Source organism: Haliotis cracherodii, unplaced genomic scaffold (assembly GCF_022045235.1).
Source record: "Haliotis cracherodii isolate W230 unplaced genomic scaffold, xgHalCrac1.p SCAF_5, whole genome shotgun sequence".
NCBI classification, from domain to species: Eukaryota; Metazoa; Mollusca; class Gastropoda; order Lepetellida; family Haliotidae; genus Haliotis; species Haliotis cracherodii.
The window spans coordinates 50257360-50283527 of NW_027266308.1; the positions used below are offsets into that span (position 1 = coordinate 50257360).

At 42.6% G+C, this 26168-nt stretch overlaps 1 protein-coding gene across 1 annotated transcript; it reads left to right on the forward strand.

The window, feature by feature from the left end:
• On the forward strand, positions 1–26168 carry LOC139443891 (proteoglycan 4-like). The gene is made up of 23 exons (XM_071224778.1): positions 1–18; positions 786–902; positions 1711–2009; positions 3118–3267; positions 3855–3990; positions 7770–7940; positions 8826–8965; positions 9697–9873; positions 10471–10511; positions 10813–10844; positions 11341–11432; positions 13500–13664; positions 14700–14740; positions 15485–15592; positions 17591–17710; positions 20616–21483; positions 21595–21753; positions 21865–22070; positions 22155–22655; positions 22884–23291; positions 24071–24088; positions 24625–24638; positions 25896–26168. The coding sequence occupies exons 1-23, from the start codon at positions 1–3 to the stop codon at positions 26166–26168; spliced, it is 4254 nt and encodes a 1417-aa protein (XP_071080879.1).

Here is a 26168-nt window from a genome sequence, read left to right on the forward strand (position 1 = left end):
ATGGTCTTGCATGTTACGGTAAAGTCATTTCTTCAACGTATAATTTTGAAAATTAGGAAATTTTCATTTAGTAAACTCGAATATCATATATACATGGGGATACGATAAAAGCAGAGAAGTACATGGGGTATTGTTTTGTTGTGTCGTGCCAGGATCCGGTGGTCATTATTTTGAATTTGTCCCGATTATGACCCTTGGTCTATCTATATAGATGAGCTCGTAAGTTTCACCATTACAGGTAATGGCAACTTAGGGCGTTAAACGTTCTGTTCAAGCCGCGCAAAACCTGAAATGCTGATCACTGCACACACTCATTGCCTCATGCTCATGTTCATGATGGAATTTGGGGGCACGGGTGGCACAGTTGTCTAAGGCGCCGCGATTCGCTGTGCAGAGTTGCGTCCCTTGGGCATGCCAGAAACCTATGATTGTGGGTTCGAATCCCGGTTCGCCTCGATTATGTTAACGTTTCTACGTTTGTCAGCATACCCATACCCGTGGTAAACGTCTGAGACCTGCATCTCTTCGGGCTTTAATCCCACATTAAGCTGACACACTGTGATATAACTGGAATACTGTTAAAAGCGGCGTTAAATCCAACTCACTCACTCACTCATGATGAAATTTAGAGATGACATAATATGTCAAGGATTTTTCATCCATTCCACATATCTACACAGAAAGGGCTTTCGTTGAGAATAATATCACCCCTGCTTATGGACAATGTATGATGGCGTGAACCTGTGGTTTGGTTACTTCTGTGAAATAATAACTTCCTTATTCAGGAGATGAGGCATCTTTCGTTCCTTTGTCTCTTGTGTCTCCGAGTGCCTGTGCTGGCTGATGAAACACATCATTTCTCTGGAGGTTCTCTCAGCTTTACCTTCATCAATGAAACACGAGTAAGTGAGGTCAATTTTGTTATATCTACAGACGTGTAACGATACAGATGGGAATTATAACAATATGTACTCGTTTCTAATCTAATCCCTCATGTGTGTAGACCCATCCAGATGCCAAAACTGAAATGAAGATGATATTAAAGTCATAAACGAGTAATGTTTCTAAATGTAGAATTAAGCGCGATGTGGTTTAGAAACAGTATGATTATCTCGTAATATATACAGCTAAACAACAACCAGCCCGGATAGAATGAAGGTGTATGTTCGAACCCAATCCTAACCCTTCTCGGTTTCTCAAGGAAACAACCTAGAGTCCATTCCAAAGATTGTTTAATGTCCAAAGGAGGCTTACACTTTTAGTATTTTTACGCAGTTTCTACCTTGTTTGTTTGTTTATTTGTTATTTACGCTGCACGCAACAATATACCAGCTATGTGGCGATGGTCTGTAAATAATAGGGTCTGGACCAGACAATCCAGTGATTGACATCATGAACATCGATCTAAGCAATTGGGATACAATGACATGCACCAACCAGCTAAGACATTGCTTTTGCGAAAGCCATCGTATCCCAATTGAGTGGATCGATGCTCATGATGTCAATCACTGGATTGTATGGTCCAGACTCGATTATTTACAGACCGCCGTCATATAGCTGGAATATTGCCGCGTGCGGCGTTGAACAACAAACAAACAAAACAAACACATTTTAATATTACTGCTTGAGTTGAAAGTTGGTTTGTGGGGCAATGGTTTGTTATATCTGGAGTGAACCGTGCTTCGTATTTACTCCGCCTCTACCGTGCAGGTCAAGGTCAGGACTTTACTTGGCTGGGAGTTGGGCTTTGGACCTTGTGGTTCTCATTGTGACAGAACACAGATTGGGAGAAACACAACGTCAACAAGAGAACAAGTCTTGGCGTCAAAGGGGCCTGTACATTTCGGGACTTGGACCAAGGAGGTCGCGAAAAGCATAGATGTGACCTCCGCTGTCAATGGTCAGCTGCTGAGCACTCTGGTGGGCATCAACGAGCATCTCAAGTGGGAACTAGAAAATGGCGGCTTCGAGGTCACCATCGACCCTCTTGCAGCATCCACAGATATCGTGTACGTGGGTTGTCTGGATACATACAATTGGGTGACCACTAGTTTTGTGAAAGCAACTCTCGCGATACTTTTGCAATAGTGAGATGCTGCTTTTCCCTTCCAGCAATACAGGTATCCAGTCGTGGTGGCATTTTCAATTTTCTACATTTCCAAAGTTCAGTAGTTGAGTGAACTCTGATTTTGGCCTTATGGAAAATTTTGTTCCGAATGGATACACTCGTAACTTTACACAAAGTTTTAAACCGCCGCCATACTGCTGGAATATTGCTCAGTGCGGCGTTATACAATATAACAAACAAACCAACAAACACATACGAACGCAAGGTTATCGTTATTTAGTCTAGTTCGTTATGAAAAACGACGATAGCTTAGTTTAGGCGACTAAAAACATCGGAGAACACATTCAAAGTATTCAAAGAGCCTAGCTACCCCATACAATAGATTAATTTATCCCGGGATCGATTCTAACCAGTTTCGATTTTAACTATTGATATATTCACATATGTATGATTATGGGCGTAACAATAGTTCGAATTATCGATGCTTTGCAAATGCTCGTGGTCCGATGTCGTAGGCATCATACTGTCTTGGTCCTTCTAGTAAGATATATAACCTTGGTGCAAAGTACATAGTGTCACTAATAACTACCCCTTTAGGCATATGTATGTTCAGTGGGTTTGAACGAAAACAAAGATATTTTTTGATGTGACCATTTTATGGACAGCTTAACGACAGAACTTATCAGAAATGAAATTTGAGCCTATTTGTGGCACAAACATGCTATGTGGTTAATGTCTATGAAACTGATACAAGTATATATTAGGTTTCTTTTTTCACTCCCCTTTTCTTTTCCCGTGTTGTCTTCCATTTTGAAAATTGTATTTATTTGTCGTCAATACTTTCGGAGAGAGTCTTCTGTGTTGTGATAACTTGTGCCCAATCCATTTCATCATGAAAAAATATGCTTAAACCACACCACCAAATTGACACATTGAGACAGTAAAGTTGGTACGTTTCTTCGTTACTGATACATTCTGTGTGAAACAACACTCTGTCAATCTGCCTGTGGCCATCATACGTACAAGAAGTCATTTATGTGCCATTTCAGATTAGAGGGCAATTACTGGAAACACTTGAACAGTGTTCAAGGAACGAGAGACTCGTCCTATCATCTGCAAGTGAAAATACACGGCGGTCGGCGAAATGACACAGGAAAGCCCAACAGCAGTGCACTGACTTTATTCAAGCCAGTCTACAGGTATGTCTCCATTACTCCACGGCTACACAAGACATACATGGATTGACCGTAGGTAATGATGAGTTCAAAGGCCTTCATACCCGTGAAGATTCCGGGGAAGAATAGGTCTTCAGCAGCCCATGTCTGCCGTAAGAGGTGACTATGCTTGTCGTAAGAGACGACTAACGGGATCGGGTGGTCAGGCTCGCTGACTTGGTTGATGTATGTCATCGATCCCAATTGCGTATATCGATGCTCATGATATCAATCACTGGATTGTCTGGTCCAGACTCGATTATTTACAGACCACCGTCATATAGCGGGAATATTGCTGAGTGCGGCGTTAAATAATGGCCTTCAATGGTCATGGATCGCGGTATAACTGAAACATTCACCAACGCTAGAAAGGTAGATTTCGGACAGGGTGATATTTGACAAATAGTTGTCAAACAAAAACTTCGCATGGATGGTAGATATCAAGTGAAAGCCCGTCTAAAGCACTATCATACACAACACAACAGGTGTTAACTAGTTTAGATTGTCGCCCTTGATTATAATCGTGTGAATGTGTTCATCACTCCCGCGTACAAGATCTCCCGTGTTTCTAGTATATCCCTGAACACTGTCAGTGTCATTAATCTGTGGACGATGGACGAAGATGAAGACGACGTTGTACACTGCCAAGAAGCTGCTTTCGTCGAAACAGGGGGACTCGAGCAGATGAAGGGGGTTCACATCCACAAGGTGGGTCCTCTTGTATCGCAGGTGTAGCTGACCCGTGAACATCCGGGGTAGAATAGGTCTTCAGCAACCCATGCTTGCCGTAAAAGGTGACTATGCTTGTCGTAAAAGGTGACTAACGGGATCGGGTGGTCAGGCTCGCTGACTTGGTTGATGCAAGTCATCGATTCCAACTGCGTGGATCGATGTTCATGATGTCATTCACTAGATTGTCTGGTCCAGACTGTATTATTTACAGACCGCCGTCATATAGCTGAGTGCGGCGTTAAACAACAAACAAACTTACTAGGGTTAAAAAGGGTTCCTGGCGTTCTCGCACTGCCTCGTGGCTTAAGGTGGGTCCTTCACCTGTTGTTATAGATACAACTTCACAAGAGCGTGTATCACACATGACACAACCAAGCAGGTATAGCTGAGGTGAAATGGTGCGCGCGTGGTTGTGTCTCTGTCACTACTCCTGCTAGTCCGGACTAGCGTCTGTCAGGGGGCACCAGGCCGGATAAAAAGTACCATCTTTTACCGTCTTTTGGCATAACGTGGGTAGGAACCACCTGACTCCTGCTCCCCGGGCGGACGCCTACTAGACTACAGAGGGGACATGTCTGTGGTGCAATGTTATCAGTTCACATACACAGAGAGTGTTACACTCTCTTACCCATAATTCCATGCGACCAACATATACTACTCAAAAGAAGTTAAGGATCACCCGATTCTTTCATAGTGGTAAAGTTAATCTGTCATGACATGCGAGATTAACTACAATCCGTTTGACTCCAAATGAGAACGATGAATTGCAAAATAACTCGAAATCCAGAAAAGTGTATGAAACATCAGTACGGTACTTGACCATGAATACCCTATCTGAATTTTGTTTAAATTAAGACCCGTGACGGATGAAATTCTTTAAGAAACTATCATGTAATTTTGTATAGAAATGTGTACGTGACACGTAGAGGGGACAAACCGTGGAAGGCACAGCGCAAGAACGCATGTACTGCACGTTCTGTGGTAGGAGAAATGACAGAGCGTTAGAGGGGCCGTCTCATGATAATTTCAGTCGCAATCTGACTCGCTCATGCCATAGATCTCGTCGTCGGAACTGCTGGTGCCTGAACCGACTGCCACTATTATAGGTTGGACTGTCCGTAGTCCATCTCATGACTCTGTCTCGTCAATGACTGTGGCCACACAACGCCACCATGTTTCTACTGTTATCCGACCAAGGGATTCCTTTACGAGTTGTTCAACGTCTCGTAAATTGAACGTTGTGTTCGATCGTCCAACGTCACCCTTGACGATGCCCCATACCAACTCGATTGGATTCAGGTCGCAGTGATAAGGTGGCAGTGGTAAGACAGCGTGACCCTGACCCTTGATGTAACTGTCAACTTTATACACGGGGTCACGTGTCATAGTTTTGATGATTTCATAGAGCTGTGGTTTCGTCGCTCGAGAAGGAAAGGTAATGTTCGTCCGTTGCAGCCGTTACCATGTCTCCTTTACGGTTATTAGAGGTTGGAGTCTTGCTTTCTGGATCATGCACACTATGATACGGTGCATTGTCCATGACAATGAGAGACTTGGTAGGCAAAGCAGGGACTTATTTATCTTTCACCCACTCCAGAAATACATTGCCATTCATTTCTGTGTGGTAGTCCCTGTTGTCTTTGGCCTTGGCTCTAAAGACGAGGTCACAGTCTGGGAGTACCTAACTAGCAGAACCAGCATGGAGAACTATGAGTCTTCCTACCTTTCCCATTGGTAACTTTCTACCAGACTCCTTACAGTCACCACTGGGTACCCACTGACTGCTGGCTGTGTGTGTCGCATTTACCCATGTCTCATCTAAGAAGACGGACTCATATTGTTCTTCTCGTTTCTGCTTGATGATACGAAGGTAATGATTTCGGAGACGAACAATGTCAGTCCGTTCACACAACACAGCCCTATTTTCTCCAGTTATCTTTTTGTATTTGTAACCAAAAGTATGCAACAGCTGCCATAGTTTGTACTTTGTAACACGTAAATCATCAGTTTCAAGGTGTTTCTTCAAAATTCTTAGGGACAGGTACTTATTTTCTGAGTGCAGTTTAACAATTGCACGTCTGACTTGATCCCTCTGAAAACTGTCTAATTTATCAATCTGGCGTGGTTTTGACATGTTCCCAACCTCCTTGGCCTGACTATTTGTATCTCGTCGACTAACAACATTTTTAAGTTTCTGAGGGGACATACCAAGAGCTTTTGAAGCTTGTTTCAAGAATTTATTAATTGCATAAAAAAGGCTTTACTCTTTCTGCTTCACTTCTAAAGAAATCATACATATTCAACATCACCTGTTTTACATCTGCTGAGCAGCGCATCTTGTCATTGAATGAACACGGTCACTGTGTAGCACGTGCAGACCGTGCTTGCGCTGTTCCTTCCACGGTTTGTCCCCCTACGTGTCATGTACACATTTCTATACAAAATTACATGATAGTTTCTGAAAGAACTTAATCCGTCATTGGTCTTAAATTAAACAAAATTCAGATTTTGTTGGGTACAGGGTATTCATGGTCAAGTACCGTATTGATGTTTCATACACTTTTCTGGATTTCGAGTTATTTTGCAATTCATCGTTCTCATTTGGAGTCAAACGGACTGTATAGTATTATGAAAGAATCGGGTGATCCTTAACTTCTTTTGAGTAGTATAGTACCTCTGCCACAGGCCAGCGCCATGTGACGATTCGTCACATCTTACACAGTCCATGGATTCAAGATATTGCATATGTTTTCACCTGTTTCAGTTTTGACTAGTCTACACATCTAGATAAACATTATGTCATAGAAAGGTCAACTTTCATTGAGAAAATAATCTTAATCGTGAAAAACTATTTCCATTTGCGTAGTTATCCTGTGTTAACATTGGTTGTACTGCTCCAGGTACGGTCATCGAAGCCCTACGGAGAGCTAGCGATACGGTCACTTTGGAGTGTAAATATGTATTGTCATGCAACTCACTGTCGCAGTTGTAGCTGCATATCTATATAATTATGCCAAACATATGTAAAGCGCCACCAAATACTTGCAATAGTCCGTCCATGATTTCTGAAAAAGCGCGTTTGTTTACAAACAAGAAAAAAGTCCGGTCACGTGATATGCAAATTAGCAGTGGTATTATGCTAAGTCACCAACTGCGCCGGAGTGTGAGAAGGTTAAGTCTCTTTGAAAACAGTTATTAGTGGACATGTTTATTTTACAATACAGTCAGTTCACATACTCAAATCCTTATCCATGTCCGAAGTGTTGCAGGTCTTAGATGTGTACCATGAATACGGGTGTGACAATCAAAGGCAGACAACAATTTAAACATCAGTGGTACAATAGCACTGGGAATGAACACACATTACTGAAAGAAAATAGTTCCTGAATTCATGAAGTCCAGAGAATGTCAGGAAACTAAATAGGCCGAAACATCGTCGTATTTTCTTTGTTCATCTTCGTCACCAACAGGAAGCGCTAAAATTACTATGATAGTCTGTGTAAACTGACCAGATAATTATGATATTCTGAGTATAGATTGATATCATTATGGATTCAAGCCATGTTGGCGGCCATTTTGGATTTTCTACCTCCAGTGGGCGCTGCCGAGGTGGATCCATATCCAGAAATATTCCGAATGGTTCAATGTAGAAGTGTGCCAAGTTTTGTGCTTTTAACCCAAAGTGCACAATTTTCGACTTAACCATCCCACTATCAGGACTTTGATATAACGAGCCTTTCTTGTATCTGCCCTAGAACTGCAGTATCGTCATCGATGCCTCTGAAAGCAACAAGTTCACTGACAACGGCGAGGTGGCGGTGTTGGTAAAGATCATGGACTACAACTTCCGACCAATCAAAATCGAGCATGATCACATGCCCTTCCGCGCACCCCTACAAGTTGCTCTCGGCGACATTCCCGTACAGGTACCACGCACGTGTAGTTATACAGCTAGACAGTGTCTTATCATTATATGTGTCTAAACATACCTACTGTATCGCTTTGGAGAAATATTTCTTGTTCACGGTACCCTTATACATTTTTATCAAACTCGAAATAAGTTTGAGATAGTCGGAGCACGTAAGATTGAGCACGAAAATATTTTCAGTAAACACAATAAGAAAAAACATCTTTTAAAGGCAGTGTTAAACTAAAGATTCTTTTAAGGCTTTTACGTTTCCATCATTGGAAATATTAAAAAAATAAAGCATCACCAAGTTAATAAATATATCAAAATATTCATATGTATTAGTTTCTTCACTGCCCCGTGAAGATCCGGGTTAGAATTGGTCTGCAGCAACCCATGCTTGCCGTAAAAACGGCGACTAACGGGATCGGGTGGTCAAGCTCGCTGACTTGGTTGATGCATGTCAATGTATCCCAATTGCGTAGATCTATGTTCATGATGTAAATCACTGTAGTGTCTGGTCCAGACTCGATTATTTACAGACCATCGTCATATAGCTGGACCATTGCGGCATCAAACAACAAACAAACAAACAAACAAACAAAGTTTCCTGATAAACGTTTGTGTATTATCAAACATAATAAAACAAACGTATGTGCCTTTTTAAAGCGTAGGAACACATTTCTTAATAAACAAATTTTCTATCCCATTCTCAAATTTGAATAAACAATATATTTACAAGGTATTTACCGCATTATCTATCCACACATACAGTTTATATGACGTCATTGTCCTGAGTGAGGACCACGAGCTGTGCAGGAACAGTAGAGACGGAGCGCTACAGTAATCTGTTCATAGATTTTGTATTTACAATGACGTTAAACATTATCTAATTCATCCTCAGTTCCTGGTGCGGTCGATGCGGGTGCTGTTAGATCCAAGCTTCGTTGCCCCAACCCCTGAAGATGGCCTGACGATGGTTGGCTATGCAGGGGCTCGAATTGAGGTTATGCTGGCAGCGCGCCCGCACAAGAACTCAGCTGAGTCTGTTGCTCATTTCCTTCATATTTGCCATGTTGGTTGGTTGTTTTACGCCGCACTCAGCAATATTCCAGCTATATGACGGCGGTCTGTAAATAATCGAGCCTGGACCAGACAATCCAGTGATTGACATAATGAGCATCGATTCACACAATTGGTATACGATGACATGCATCAACCAATTCAGCGAGCCTGACCACCCGATCCCTCTTGTCGCCTCTTACGACAAGCATAGTCACCTTTTACGACAAGAATGAGTTGCTGAAGACCTATTCTACCCCGAATCTTCACGGGTCTACGTGTATGGTGTGTGGTGTGTGGTGTGTGGTGTGTTGTTCAGAATTTTTTTATGTACTAATGTACTGAAAATAATGACCCCACCCTTATGTTTGTCATATTCTCGGATGACCCACCCCGTAAACACAAAATGTAAAAGCACTTTATATTTTATTATAGAATGTCCATTTGTCTTACCCTCATATTTTTGTCATACATTTTAGTGACCCTGCTCTGATTGTCTCAGACCCACCACCCCACCCCACCCTTTAATGAATAAATAGGTTCCACTCATACACCAACAGTATTCCGATTGTGTTCCACGATCTGTTTCTCATTGTGTCGATGGTCTTTGGGACATTTTGAAACGGTCCACGTCCTAGTATGCCAAACAAACAGACAAGTGTTATTAAAGTACATATCGTATTTGTCTAGCTTCTAATGTTTCTTGATTGCAGAAGGATAGAAACAATCGCGGTGATTGCTGTGCCAAGTATTTCATTCTCCCTCTCTACCCTCAATTCCGACCCCCTCAGGGCGAGCGAGGGGGTCATGACGAGAGTTCTGACAGTGGACACAACATCAAGAGATATCGGCACATATTTGTTCCAGACCACCGTCTTCGACACTGGCGGGTAGGTACTACTACTACTACTACTACTACTACTACTACTACTACTACTACTACTACTACTACTACTAGGGCGGTCGGGTAGCCGAGTGGTTAAAGCGTTCGCTCGTCACGCTGAAGACCCGGGTTCGATTCCCGACATGGGTACAATGTGTGAAGCCCATTTCTGGTGTCCCCCGCCGTGATATTGCTGGAATATTGCTAAAAGCGGTGTAAAACCATATTCACTCACTCACTCACTACTACTACTAAATTTATGTCGCGCTGTACTCCATGCATAAGCATGCTCTAGTCGCGTAGACATTACATTATTACTCCGGTTGGTTGCTGGATCAGTGTGCACTCAACAATCATTCTCAGCTCCCTGGTGAGTATACAACCCAAGCAGCCTGGTAGGCGCAAAAAGGTTAGCAGCCATCTCATTCTACCGGGTACCCATTCACTGCTGGATGAACCGGTACATCAACAAACATGTAGATTGGGTTTTCTACTGCTACATCAACCCCTTAGAACTACATTTTCTTTAAATTGTGTTTATTCAAATCTAAAATCTAAGTCTATTATAACAATGTAACGAGGGATGTGCCTTCTTTGTTAACAGGGTAGATGGTAAAGAAGTAAATTACAAAATCGTGGTGAAAGGTTGGTGCTATTTGCGATTTGTTTTCTGATATATCATTGTACCATCACGTGTGTCTTCAAGAAGAACCTTAGATGCATAATAAATCAATAACTATACTTTGTTTATCAATTCTTAATAATTCAATGTCAGAAAAGAACCTTAGATGCATAATAAATCAATAACTATACCTTGTTTATCAATTCTTAAGAATTCAATAATGTCTAAAGAATAATGAATACAACTTGAAGGATACACCATTGTAAGCAGAAATATAATATAAGCAGAAATTGATTCTGACAACAAACTGCTCGTATTTTACAGAGAATAATCTGACTGTCACGGACAATATCAGTGTAAGTTGTTTGTACTTTGTCTGTTTCTTTTGAATGAGATAGGTTTCACCCCGCTTTGAACAGTACGTCAGTTATATGACGGCATTTAAGATTGATGCGGGGTGATTTCTAAGGCAAGCAGGGCCATATACGTCTCCCGTTTGGGTGAAACGTATATATTGCTGATCGTTTCGTGAACACATGGTTACAGTGAGGTCGCGCTAACTCTAAATCAGTTCACTTGATTATATATTATTATTTATGTTGTTGTTGCCTCGAACTACCGTTAACTCGAAGAACATTCGATAACATAGCATCAGTATACTTAACCTCACCTCGCGATTCTGTTTTTGGGAAGACATGTTGCCATCTTTTTCTAATATTGTCAATAATATTTCTTACTTGCATCTAACAGTGCTTCGATGATACCCGCAGTTGTGGGTTAACAAATGAGAGTATACGGATATACACTGGGGGTTAATTATACAGTGACTGTCCTATTATGCTCATGTTTCAGTCTACAGAGGCACACGCTGTGTTTCCAGACCAGAAGGTGCTGACATGTCCCCAAGATACTATCTGTACGGTACCTGTGCTCTTCACTCAAGGGTAAGCGGGAACACATAGAGCAAATATGTGTTTATGGGGGCAAAGGTGGACGAGTCGTCTAAGAAAACCGCAATTCGCGGAGTTACGTCCCTTTGGAGCGCCATAATCCTGTGATAAACATCCAAGGGGAGCGTGACATGCTAAGCTGACACGCCGTGATATAAGTGAGATACTGTTCGAATCGACGTAAACTCTCTCTCACTTGTAAATATTAATGTTGTTTGACCAAGGTTAAAACATTCAGCGAAGCTTTCAAAACGTTTTATGGACATTTTATGAAATTTCCACATTTCAAATCAGTGACAAAAATGATGCCCGGCGCAATTCCCTATTCATACTTGTTCCTCATCTCACGTTTTTTTTCAGCTACACAATTGACTTGCCTTTGCATGAGTTTGTGACATGTGGGGCAGGATACTGTCACCCTTTTGCGAACTATTTGATAGTGATTCATAAACACATATTCATGATAGGTCAGAATCGTACAATGGACTCTGCGTTGAGTAGAGATTTCTTATGATTATGGAAATGACTTTGTCGCTTGTGTTTATTTTAAACTACCAGAACGCATGTGGATTCGTATAGCCTTAAAGGATTTGCTGGAGGTTTTGCACTCCCAGAAAGGACCCAAGTTACATTCTATCAAACTATTTGTTTCCAAATGTGTACACCACAATCCCACACCACAAACATTAGGAAAACCTTCATTCCTTGATCCACGGGACACTTGTCACCACGTGGTGATCATGCACAGCGCAATTTGTCAACAAGGAAAGCAAATGTCCTCTGAAGTTTACTGTGAAGACAACACGTGAAATAGTACACTCTCATAGATAACTTTAATGTGAAACTTGAGGATATGACATTTAGGCAAGAAGTAGGCATCCCCATGGGCACAATTTCATTCCTCTACCTACTGATCCGGGCCCCGTTCCACAAAGCGATCTTAGTGCTAAGGTGATTGTAACTCCCATTCTTTAACACTGACTTACGACAGTCGTAGCGCTAAGGTTGCTTTGTGGAACGGGGCCCTGTTCCTTTATGCATACGAGTCAGAATGTCTGCTCGGATTGGCAAAGTCAAAAGTGGGGAATATCGCCAAAAAGGTTACTAGTAATTTGGCTTCAGGTATATCGGTGATATGAATTAGGTCGATAACGGTCAAATAGCCAATTCCTTTCAACAACTTTCACTCACATATTACGTCATACCCAACTTTGCTATATTTGGAGGGTTTTCTTTATCCGCGAAGATCCGGGGTAGAATAGGTCTTCAGCAACCCATGCTTGCCGTAAAAGTTGACTAACGGGATCGGGTTGTCAGGTTGTTGACTTGGTTGATGCATGTCATCGTATCCCAATTGTTTGGATCGAAGCTCATGATGTTAGTCACTGGATTGTCTGGTCCAGTCTCAATTATTTTTCAGGCCGCCGTCATATAGCTGGAATATTGCTGAGCGCGGCGTTAAACGACAAAGAAAGAAAGATGGAGTTGATATTTAGTGCGTGCCGTTGAGACAAAAGTCATGGCCAACGATATAGTTTCTATAGGATATGAAGTTACATGTTGCACGTTGTAACTAGCCAAATATGAGACCGAACACCGTCAGTAACAGCCATTTTGGATTTTCCAACACACACCACACATAGTCCACATGAAAATTCTGGAACAGAAATTCGTTATTCGACACTGTTTTGTGTTTTAATATAATTAATTTTGATGTGCAAGGACCTTTATATTTTTTTAGATCACCTCCGTGACTTTATTGATAAAGATTATAGTTAAATTTAGTAACAAGGTTTGGCGTCTAAGGTGTGACGAGTAGTCTCCCTTTGACCCTTAACGTCAACTGTTGCAAGTGTCAAGTTTTCATTTTGACATGGCATGTGCTATATGGATACCAGAGTGTATAATGAATTCGTTTGGTGTCACCAGTTGCCGTATACGGTGTTATATTAGGTTAGCGGAAAAAATATTGTTCTGCTAACGTAATATGACGTCGTATATACGGCAACACCATAACTATTATCATGGGCTCAAGAAGCTGTCATGTCTGAATTCCTTCAGCACCACGAGTGTCACTGTCTTCAACTCTACACTCCCGGGGGTGGGGGTCGGGTCCCTGAGACCGGTCAGTGCCTCCTTACACGCCACGTTGCAAACAGAAGTGAAGTGGACAGCGACGACACCGGGACATCAAACTATCTGTCTCAAGGTGTCATCCCATTCAAGGTAATCCACAATATCAACACGCACATGTCAAATTGTAATCATGAAAAACTCATAATTTTTAAATATACATCTTCAGTATTGTGATAACCAAAAATGTTCTTAGATCATGTTTTATCTATTGTTGAAAGCCTGACATATCTCTTTTAATTAACTGGGGGCACGGGTTGCCCAGTCGTCTAAGGCGCCGCGATTCGCTGTGCAGAGTTGCGTCCCTTGGGCACGCCAGAAACCTATGATTGTGGGTTCGAATCCCGGTTCGCCCTGATTATGTTTCTAGGTTTGTCAGCACCATACCCGTGCTCGTGGGTTTCACCGAAGCGGTAAACGTCTGAGACCTGCATCACTTCGGGCTTTCCTCTCACATTAAGCTGACACGCCGCGATATAACTGGAATACTGTTAAAAGCGGCGTTAAACCCAACTCACTCACTCACTTTTAATTAACTGACAATGTCTATCTCTATACATCCATACAAATATCACTTGAATAATATTTTCAGTAATCCTGTACCATGACTGTGGAATATATTTAATTCATGAAAACAAAACCAATCTAGATATATATAAAAAGTCTATCCACTCTAGGTAGCTCTTATGAAATTAGCAGGAAAATTATTTGTGGAGAGTAGTGTATTGTGTAATATATGATTCTATAGACTGTATGTTATATTATTCATATGTTCAACGACCCGTGAAGATTCCGGGGTAGAATAGGTCTTCAGCAACCCATGCTTGCCGTGAAAGGTGACTATGCTTGTCGTAAAAGGCGACTAACGGGATCGGGTGGTCAGGCTCGCTGACTTGGTTGATGCATGTCATCGATCCCATTTGTGTAGATCGATGCTCATGATATTAATCACTGGAGTGTCTGGTCCAGACTCGATTATTTACAGACCGCCGTCATATAGCTGGAATATTGCTGAGTGCGGCATTAAACAACAAACCAATAATATATTCAGCGCCCCACGGTTTTAAACAAAGCTAAACACTACCAAGTGCAGTATATGGTATTTATGTCAATATTCTCTATGTTCAGCAACACCGTGTCCTGTGTGAATGTAGCAGTGATACCCACAGGTAGGCAGATTGTAGTTAGTGTATTATGCTGTTAAATAAATTGGTTGACCTGAAGACCTTACTTGTGACTAAAACTGTCATATATTGTCACCTTACGCCACAACTAATTATTAGTTTACGGATCGTTTCCGCAAACCTTACCCAAGGGAGATGACGTAAAAGATGGCAAGGCTCAGGTAAATTGGCAATTCTAGTCCAAGTTTTGAAACGCTATACTTTGTTATCCAGCTTAAATAGAGCATTTAATGATGACCATAATAACACAAAGTGTCAGGTTCACACGTAGCACACATTACAACATCTAGTTATATACTGGAGTGAGTGAAAGAGTTTGGTTTTACGCCGCTTTTAGCAATATTTCCGCAATATCACGCCGGGGGACACCAGAAATTGGTTTCACACATTGTACTCATGTCGGGAATCGAACCCCGGTCCTCGGCGTGACGAGCGAACGCTTTAACCACTAGGCTACCCGACCGCCCCAGCTATTCACCTGAACGGGCAGCAGACCACCAAGTATGGTTCCCCTATGACATAGTGATAATTTCTGGTGTTTTTTTCAATGATTGGAATGTTTTCTTGACACATGATGCATGATTCATAAGCTAACAGAATGCAAACGGTTAGGAAAGAATTAGGCATATCACTTGTTCATAGGCGTACACTGTGCTTACATAATCATATGTCGGCAAGTTACCTAAATATTGTACAAGAAAATGTTATAATCGGCTTATGTACTTACAGATCCGTGTTTGAGTCAGCCGTGTGGGTTCAGGGGAGATTGTTTCTCCACCTGGGACAAGTATCACTGCGTGTGCAGACCCCATATTACAGGCACACACTGTGATGTCGGTAAGGAATATAGCTACGTATTGCCAAGCTACGACCCCGCATCTCCTGGTCTCTAATACATTGCTTTCATAACATTCCAACAAATTCCGGTTGATACTGATATTGCACCGGACTCCAGGCATCTTCCCGAGGCAAAGGAGTTAACTGACTATAAAAGTCCAGTTTCCACCCTTGCCGAACTAGGCTGGTATTATGGAGTTACATTTGGGCTGGACTAACGAGTCTATGCATAGTCCAACAAGCATGAAATACTCACATCTCCCGCCAATATGACATGTTGGGTGTGTGCAATGCATTAGCTCCAGTGAACTATGTTCACTGGGCCTTTTTGTAAAGAAATATACTGCGGAAAGTATACTACTTCGGAAACGAGGACTACCTCCATTTTCAGTCTAAATCAAAGTCGTTGCCATGGAAACTCGAAAAATAACATTTTTAAAAATCCCAAACTATCAAAAGACACCAGTTCACCACTAGATCTATCTATGTGCCAAGTTTGGTGAAGAAATATGGTACGGTTTTCAAGATCTGCTCCGGAAACGAGGACTGCCGCCATTTTCAGTCTAAATCAAAGTCGTTGCCATGGAAACTCGAAAAATAACATTTTTAAAAATCCCAAACTATCAAAAGGCACCAGTTCACCACTAGATCTATCTATGTGCCAAGTTTGGTGAAGAAATATGGTACGGCTTTCAAGATCTGCTCCGGAAACGAGGACTACCGCCATTTTCAGTCTAAATCAAAGTTGTTGCCATGGAAACTAAAAAAATATTGTTTTTAAAAATCCCAAACTATCAAAAGGCACCAGTTCACCACTAGATCTATCTATTTGCCAAGTTTGGTGAAGAAATATGGTACGGTTTTCAAGATCTGCTCCGGAAACGAGGACTACCGCCATTTTCAGTCTAAATCAAAGTCGTTGCCATGGAAACTCGAAAAAAAACATTTTTAAAAATCCCAAACTATCAAAAGGCACCAGTTCACCACTAGATCTATCTATGTGCCAAGTTTGGTGAAGAAATATGGTACGGCTTTCAAGATCTGCTCCGGAAACGAGGACTACCGCCATTTTCAGTCTAAATCAAAGTCGTTGCCATGGAAACTAAAAAAAATATTGTTTTTAAAAATCCCAAACTATCAAAAGGCACCAGTTCACCACTAGATCTATCTATTTGCCAAGTTTGGTGAAGAAATATGGTACGGTTTTCAAGATCTGCTCCGGAAACGAGGACTACCGCCATTTTCTTTCTAAATCAAAGTCGTTGCCATGGAAACTCGAAAAATAACTTTTTTGAAAATCTCAAACTATCAAAAGACACCAGTTCACCACTAGATCTATCTATGTGCCAAGTTTGGTGAAGAAATATGGTACGGTTTTCAAGATCTGCTCCGGAAACGAGGACTACCGCCATTTTCAGTCTAAATCAAAGTCGTTGCCATGGAAACTCGAAAAATAACTTTTTTGAAAATCTCAAACTATCAAAAGACACCAGTTCACCACTAGATCTATCTATGTGCCAAGTTTGGTGAAGAAATATGGTACGGTTTTCAAGATCTGCTCCGGAAACGAAATGTGACGGACGGACGGACGGCACCCATTCCTATATCCCCCTCCCACTTCGTGGCGGGGGATAATTAAAATCTCGCAACGAAATCAATTAGCTCACGTGATTTGATGCACTTCGCGATGTAAGGCTCGTTTTATCACAATATATATCTTGATTATCAATCAGATCGTCATGACTGGGCGCCACCGTTTTGTTTGAAGCAAATGCAAGTGATACGAGATCTTGAATGAAGGACATAACTGGTAATAGCCACTAGTGGCGCTACGATCGAGCCCAGTTATTCCAGCCTAGTTCGGCAAGGGTGGAAACTTGACTTTTAAAGTCAGTTAACTCTCTTGCCTCGGGAAGATGGGAACGGTAGTGTCCATTCCCATATATGTTATGTCTTATGTATATGTATATTCTCTGCTAAATATACTTCATATTCCAGTCGTGGACATGTGCAAGTCTTCCCCTTGTCTGCACGGTACCTGCATGTCATTCCCCTCGGCTGTCGGAATCTACTTCTGCAAATGTGAAGCTGGATGGTCCGGCAAAAATTGTGATAAAGGTGATGGTTGTTGATATTTCGTTCTTATGGATTAAGTGAGTGTGAATACAGTAGGGTTTAACGCCGCTTTGAACATTATTTTTGCTTATCACGGTGTGGTAGCTATAGCTTATTGGGGGAGGAAATCCTGAAATGGTACATGTCTTGATATCTACGATTTTGGTGCCTACAAACAAACATACTCAGGGCGAATCTGGGATTGGTACCAAGAAACAGAATTCTGGCACACATAAGGGACGCAACTCTGCACAGCCAATTGCAACGCTTTTGACGACTTGTCAACCGTGCCTACTTGTGTATTAAGAATTTGTAAATTAAAATCAATATACAATTGATTGGTCATGCCTGTGAAGTGTATGAATATGATAGTTTGTTTGGTTAGTATATCGATTTACAAAATTTGCTCTTACTATAGTCCTCACTCTCTTACCCAGAGTTCCATGCGACCAGCAAAGTGTTATGCTAAATCACCGCTGCGCCGGAATGTGTTTCGTCCTTTACCATCAAATGCTGTTAATTCCTTTGAGAAATCAGGGTTTCGAAAGCCTTCTAGGATCTTAAACAGGGGTTCGGATGATGTTAGTTATACATCTGTTATGTTGGATATTACTATTGTTATCATTATCATTGCAGATGTTATTAGTTATAATATTTTTCTGCTAACGTAATATGACACCTTATACGGCAACTAAACACACCATAACGAATTTATTATGCCGTAAATTGTACACTATGTGGTATCCATATCGCACTACACTGCTAAGCTTAGTACGCTGACGTTTAGGGTCAAAGGGAGACTACTCTTCAAAGCTAAGAGACCAAACCTTGTTTACAAATTTTAACTATAATCTTAATCAATAACGCGTTTGTTTGTTTGTTTGTTTTTGTTTAACGCCGCACTCAGCAATATACCAGCTAATGGCGGCGGTCTGTCAATAATTGAGTCTGGACCAGACAATCCAGTGATTGACATCATGAACATCGATTCACGCAATTGGGATCGATGACATGCATCAACCAAGTCAGCGAGCCTGACCACCCGATACCGTTAGTCGCCTTACGACAAGCATAGTCACCTTTTACGGCAAGCATGGGTTGCTGAAGACCTATTCTACCCCGGATCTTCACGGGTTGAGTGGGGCGGTCGGGTAGCCTAGTGGTTAAAGCGTTAGTTCGTCACGCCGAAGACCCGGGTTCGTTTCCCGACATGGACACAATGTGTGAAGCCCATTTCTGGTGTCCCCCGCCGTGATATTGCTGGAATATTGCTAAAAGCGGCGTAAAACCATACTCACCCACTAACTCACTCACAGGTTGATTAATGTTAGAGGAAGCCATCGAGCGATACCCAAAGACTGGAGGACCTAAGTGACCAAAGCCTTTTCCCACAGGACACCAGCATTATTACAACCACAACATTTTGCAAAGCGAGGTCTTGTTAGTGAAAAAACCTGTTCTACCCCGGATCTTCACGAACATGATTTAAAAAAGATTAATGTCCTTGCACATCACAATTAATGATATATAAACACAAAACAGTGTCAGGTGGTTGTGCCTCAAACTGAGATTGACCAATCAGAGAGCAGAACCACGAACCCTATACGGGCCCGTATACCGTCGTATAAAAGATGGTTGTTACTGATCTAATATGAGACCGTATACCGTCAGTAACAGCCATCTTGGATTTTTCAATACCCGCCTCACGTATTTCACCTGACCATTCTGGTACAGAAATTCGTTATTCGACACTGTTTTGTTGTTTTATGTGTTTAATTGTGATGTGCAAGGGCATTTATCTTTAAAAAAACTAACCCACGTTCGTGACTTTATTGATAAAGATTATAGTTACAAATTTCAACAAGGTTTGGCTCCTAATGTTTAAAGAGTAGTCTCCCTTCGACCCTTAACGTCAACTGTTCTTAGCGTGAAGATTTCATTTTGACATGATATGTGTGGTAAATATACCAGATATTGAAACCATTTTGACATAATAAATTTGCCACATATTTTTCTGCTAACCTAATATGACACCGTATACGGCAACTAAAGACACCATAACTAATAATATTTCGGGACTATAATTTAGTCCAATACATCCTCGCAATGGGCGTATGTTTGTTTTGTTTGATTGTTGTTTAACGCCGCACGCAGCAATATTCCAGCTATATGACGGCGGTCTGTAAATGATCGAGTCTGGACCAGACAATCCAGTGACTGACATCATGCACATCGATCATAGATCCAGGAAAACCTCGCAAGAACCCACGAACAGCCGGACGTACGCACATGATCACGTGATCTGTACAATGTACATATATGGGTAGACAGGGAAAACCATCACGTGTCATCTCGACATGTTTTTTGGTTTTTTTTATATCAAATTAAGATCTCACCAGTGGTTCACAGAGAGCCGTTACATCTACAGCTGGTGAGTGCGGTAATACGCTTTATGTGTGCTATATCACGATGGGTGACTCCGGAGGCGACTAACGGGACCGGGTGGTCGGGCTCGCTGACTTGGTTGAGGCATGTCATCGTATCCCAATTACGTGGAAAGATGCTTATGATGTCAATCACTGGCTTGTCTGGTCCAGGATCGTTTATTTACAAACCGCTGTCTTGTAGCTGGAATATTGCTGAGCGCGGTGTTATAAAACAAACAAACAAACACTATTTGGCAAGTAAGTATTGGCACCCACTAAGTAGTATTAATCACCGACGGACTGGACAATAATATAACGGTATGGATCGTTAGTGAGTACTCTTAGTTATCGGTGAAATAAATGGGTTTTTTTAAAGGATAATTTGCTGATGTAAATATGATAATCAGACAGATAATTTAAATTTAATTATTTCATTCTATTGTATTTCCTAATTATAGGCACCGATGCATGTTATTTTCAAGGTCTGGCAACGACAGCGACCACAGCGACGACAACAACCAGACCGGCAACTACAACGCCATCGACAACCGCATCTTCCGCAACGATGGCAACAACCACACCAACGGCAACCACACCTTCCATGACGCCAACAACCACAACAACAACGCAGCCGGCCACACCTATAATGATGATAACTCCCGCACCGACGACTACGCCAACAACCACACCAGCGTCATCAAAATACATGCCAACAACTACGCCAACATCAGTTCAAACGACTTCACCAACAGCCACACCAACAGCTACCCCAGTAAGTACACCATCTCCCATTCAAACGACTTCACCAACGTCTATTCCAACGGGTTCACCAACAGCTAAACCCACGATTCCGCCTACACCGACATCTACCACCACGAAGCCAACAGCCACACCAACAGCTGCACCAACAAGTACACCATCTCCCATTCTAACGACTTCGCCAACATCCATTCCAACGGGTTTGCCAACAGCAACGCCAACGTCTACGCCTACACGGACATCTGCCACGACGAAGCCAACAGCTACACCAACAAGTACCCCAACGAATACACCAACATCTATTCAAACGACTTCACCAACATCCATTCCAACAGCTTCGCTACCAGCAACTAGAGCGACTACGCCTACACCATCTACCATCACGAAGCCAACAGCTACACCAACAGCTACCCCAATAAGTACACCATCATCCATTCAAACGACTTCACCAACGTCCATTCCAACGGGTTCGCCAACAGCTAAGCCCACGACTACGCCTACATCGACATCTGCCACCACGAAGCCTACAGCTACACCAACAGCTACACTATCTGCCATTCAAACGACTTCACCAACGTCCATTCCAACGGGTTCGCCAACAGCCATACCAACGACTACGCCTATACCGACATCTGCCACCACGAAGCCTACAGCTACACCAATAGCTGCACCGTCAAGTACACCATCTCCCCATCAAACGACCTCACCAGCGTCCATTCCAACGGGTTCGCCAACAGCCATACCAACGACTACGCCTACACCGACATCTGCCACCACGAAGCCTACAGCTACACCAATAGCTACACCGGCAAGTACACAATCTCCCATTCAAACGACTTCTCCAACGTCCATTCCAACGGGTTCGCCAACAGCCATACCAACGACTACGCCTACACCGACATCTGCCACCACGAAGCCTACAGCTACACCAACAGCTACACCGGCAAGTACACAATCTCCCATTCAAACGACTTCTCCAACGTCCATTCCAACGGGTTTGCCAACAGCCATACCAACGACTACGCCTACACCGACATCTGCCACCACGAAGCCTACAGCTACACCAATAGCTACACCGGCAAGTACACAATCTCCCATTCAAACGACTTCTCCAACGTCCATTCCAACGGGTTCACCAACAGCCACACCAACAGCTACACAGACAGCTACACCGACAAGTACACCATCTCCCATTCAATCGACTTCTCCAACGTCCATTCCAACGGGTTCGGCAACAGCCACACCAACAACCACACCAACAGCTACACAGACAGCTACACCGACAAGTACACCATCTCCCATTCAAACGACTTCTCCAACGTCCATTCCAATGGGTTCGCCAACAGCCATACCAACGACTACGCCTATACCGACATCTGCCACCACGAAGCCTACAGCTACACCAATAGCTGCACCAGCAAATACACCATCTCCCATTCAAACGACTTCTCCAACGTCCATTCCAACGGGTTCGCCAACGGCAACGCCAAAGTCTACACCTACACAGACATCTGCCATCACGAAGCCAACAGCCACACCAACAGCTACCCCAATAAGTACACCATCATCCATTCAAACGACTTCGCCACCGTTCATTCAAACGGGTTCGCCAAAAGCCATACCAACGACCACGCCTACACCGACATCTGCCACCACAAGGCCAACAGCTTCACCAATAGCTACACCGTCAAGTACACCATCTCCCATTCAAACGACTTCACCAGCGTCCATTCCAACGGGTTCGCCAACATCCATTCCAACGGGTTCGCCAACAGCCATACCAACGGGTTCGCCAACATCCATTCCAACGGGTTCGCCAACATCCATTCCAACGGGTTCGCCAACAGCCATACCAACAACTACGCCTACACCGACATCTGACACCACGAAGCCTACAGCTACACCAATAGCTAGACTGGCAAGTACACAATCTCCCTTTCAAACGAATTCCCCAACGTCCATTCCAACAGCTTCGCCAACAGCAACTAGAGCGACTACGCCTACACCGACATCTGCCACCACGAAGCCAACAGCTACACCAACAGCTACACCGATAGGTACACAATCTCCCATTCAAACGGCTTCACCAACGTCCATTCCAACAGCTAAACCCACGACTACGCCTACACCGACATCTGCCACTACGAAGCCTACAGCTACACCAACAGCTACACCAACAAGTACACCATCTCCCATTCAAACGACTTCACCAACGTCCATTCCAACGGGTTCGCCAACAGCCACACCAACGTCTATGCTAACAAACACACCTACGACTGCAATGGCAACAGCTTCACATTCCACTACCACACCGTCGGCAACGGCAACAGCAACCCCGACGACGCCAACAACTACAATTGCGAATACGACGCCAAATACACATCAAATAGCTGAAACAGGTAATTTCTTCAAGTTGATTGATGTACACCGCTCGGGCCACGGGCTAATGGCATATTGCAAATTGCAAGTGTTGCCTTGGTCAAGTATTGCCTTGGTCAAGTGTTGCCTTGGTCAAGTGTTGCCTTGGTGACTCTACCCGTTGGACAAGGCTGGAAGGTCAGATTGTGACAACGGCCGGTTTCTTTGTGTAATGTTTGTATGACCACAAGATGAGAAAGATTCTTTTCTGTGAGATGTGTTTGTTTGTTTGTTTGTTGTTTACCGCCGCACTCAGCAATATTCAAGCTATATGACGGCGGTCTGTATATAATCGAGTCTCGACCAGACATTGTGAGCATCGATCCAGGCAATTGGGATACGATGACATGCATCAACCAAGTCAACGAGCCTGACCACCTGATCCCGTTAGTCGTCTCTTACGACAAGCATAGTCACCTTTTACGGCAAGCATGGGTTGCTGAAGACATGTTCTACCCCGGATCTTCACGGGTCCTGTGAGATGTAACATTTTAACACTACTAAGAAGTTAAAAAACACCCGTGTTTTTATCTGACTAGTTAATCTGTCATGGATGGTAGATATTGCAACACACAGCCTTCCAATTGTGGGTGTTCTTTAACTTATTAGAATGTTATGATGTTTGATAATGATATGCATCAGATGAAAATATATGTTACCTTTGATGTGAGCTACTATAATATCATTCATATATGAATATCTAGGCAATAATATATGAATCAAGTAATAAACCTAACAATAAACATTTTCTCTATTTCAGACGACTGTATTCTCGAAGGTGTGTATACATTTGCGCAGTTTTAGTGAAAATATAGATTTACTGAATAAATATCTCTTTGGGATCGATATTAAGGCAGGAAGTGTTATCGGGGCTCGTACGCCAGCTTGTAAGTGCCGACTAGACCGATGGTCGCGTGGTAACCATACTGCAATGTCATACTTTGTGTTATCTCACCCGAAAGCGTAGATACGTGTTCCTGCTATCAACCACTGTTTTGCATGTCAAGAACTGATTATCAAACGGCCATTTTAAAACTTGAATATTGTTGTGGTGTAAAACAAGATTCACTTACTCACTTTGGAGATAGGAAAGTATAATAAAGTCTTTGAAAGGCATGAGGAAGTTATACACATAAGGAAGAGAATTTATGGATGTCAACTTCTTTATTGTGAGGAAACTTTTGTACTCCGAAACGTTATTTTCCTCATAATAAAGAAGTTGACATTCATAAATTCTCTTCCTAACATGGAATAATGTTAGGTCATGTAACTTGAATGTTGTCATATTTCACAATACTTTTTGTACTTTTGTAGATGTGGACAAAATAGTAAGTATCTTAACTACCACGGTGCTCTACTATGTATTAGTCCCGTCCGTGAACGACCCCCGTCAGAAGCCCAATGTTTTAGCTGAACACTTGCTTTAATCCTTTCTTTAGTCCTCTAACCCGATCACCTTTTCGCGAAAACTTGGTATCTGTTAAACATCTGACTTGCCTGTGCATGTGCTTGAGACGGGAGCCATCAGTGGGGCAGGATACGCTCACCTTTGAGCAAACACCTGTTATCATTATTATTTGAAAATGATTCATAAACATAGGGTCATGATATGGCCGGAATCGTACAACGGACTCTGCTTTTAGCGGTGATTTCTTATGATTATGGAATGTTTTTGTCGCTTTAATAGCATTGTAATCATTGTATTTCATGTTCTCAATACAGGTTCATATAATCTTAACTTTCATCATCATTAACAGCTAGTAGTATGTAATATGCAAGTTGTAACATGTAACCTGTCTTTTCATAGAATTGAAGCTTCTAACTTAATGTGTCCACATTGATTAGTGAGTGAGTATGGTTTTACGCCGCTTTTAGCAATATTCTAGCGGGGGACACCAGAAATGGGCTTCACACATTGTACCCATGTCGGGAATCGAACCCGGGTCTCCGGCGTGACGAGCGAACGCTTTAACCACTAGGCTACCCGACCGCCCCTCACACTGATTAAGAGGCGGCAATGTCGTGATCCTGGTCGCTTTACTGTATTGTGGAGTAGTCTGGTATATCCCCGCTTTCAGCTGGGTTTTAGTTATATCATGGCGTGTCAGTTACCTGTAGGGGGAGTGTATGAACCGACACATATAGTACACATTTAACACCAGAGAAACCCAGGAGCATAGACATAATGCTGACAAACCTAGACACATGATCGGAGCGAACCTGGATTCGAACTCACAATCATAGGTTTTTGGCGTGCCCACGTGATCTGTGGTGCTGACAGACAGGAATATGATCAAGCGAATCTGTGGTTCGAACCCATTACCCATCGAACAGCATAGTACAATCTAGTCCGGAGTAACCCGCCACACAGCATCTTCCCAGGGCAAAGGGAGATAACTGACTGTAAAAGTCCAGTTTCCGACTTTTATAACTCCCTTGCCACGGGAAGATGTCCTATGTTTAGCTGATTATTCAAACAATTCATATAAATTACATAAGCCATGAGATCGAAATTAAACGATATCACTGAATCGATTTAAATGACTTATAGTTATGCTCATTAACAATTTACATCGATGTTTAAGCTTCAGTCACAAGGTGGACCCGATGGTGAGGCTACCTGTCTGTGTCTGGACCCGGCGACCAAAGAAGCTGTGACAGTTGTAAAACACAGAGACACGTCAAACAAAGGTTTTCTGAAGGCTGGAGGATACGGAGCTGGCGCCGGAAGTGCTGCCATGTTGTTAATGGCGGTAATTTATAAGATCGTTAAGAAGCTCAATGAGAGAAAGAGACGAAGGACGGCAGATTCGTCTAAATCACTGTTTGTATCCAACCCTAATATCAATTCCTTTTGA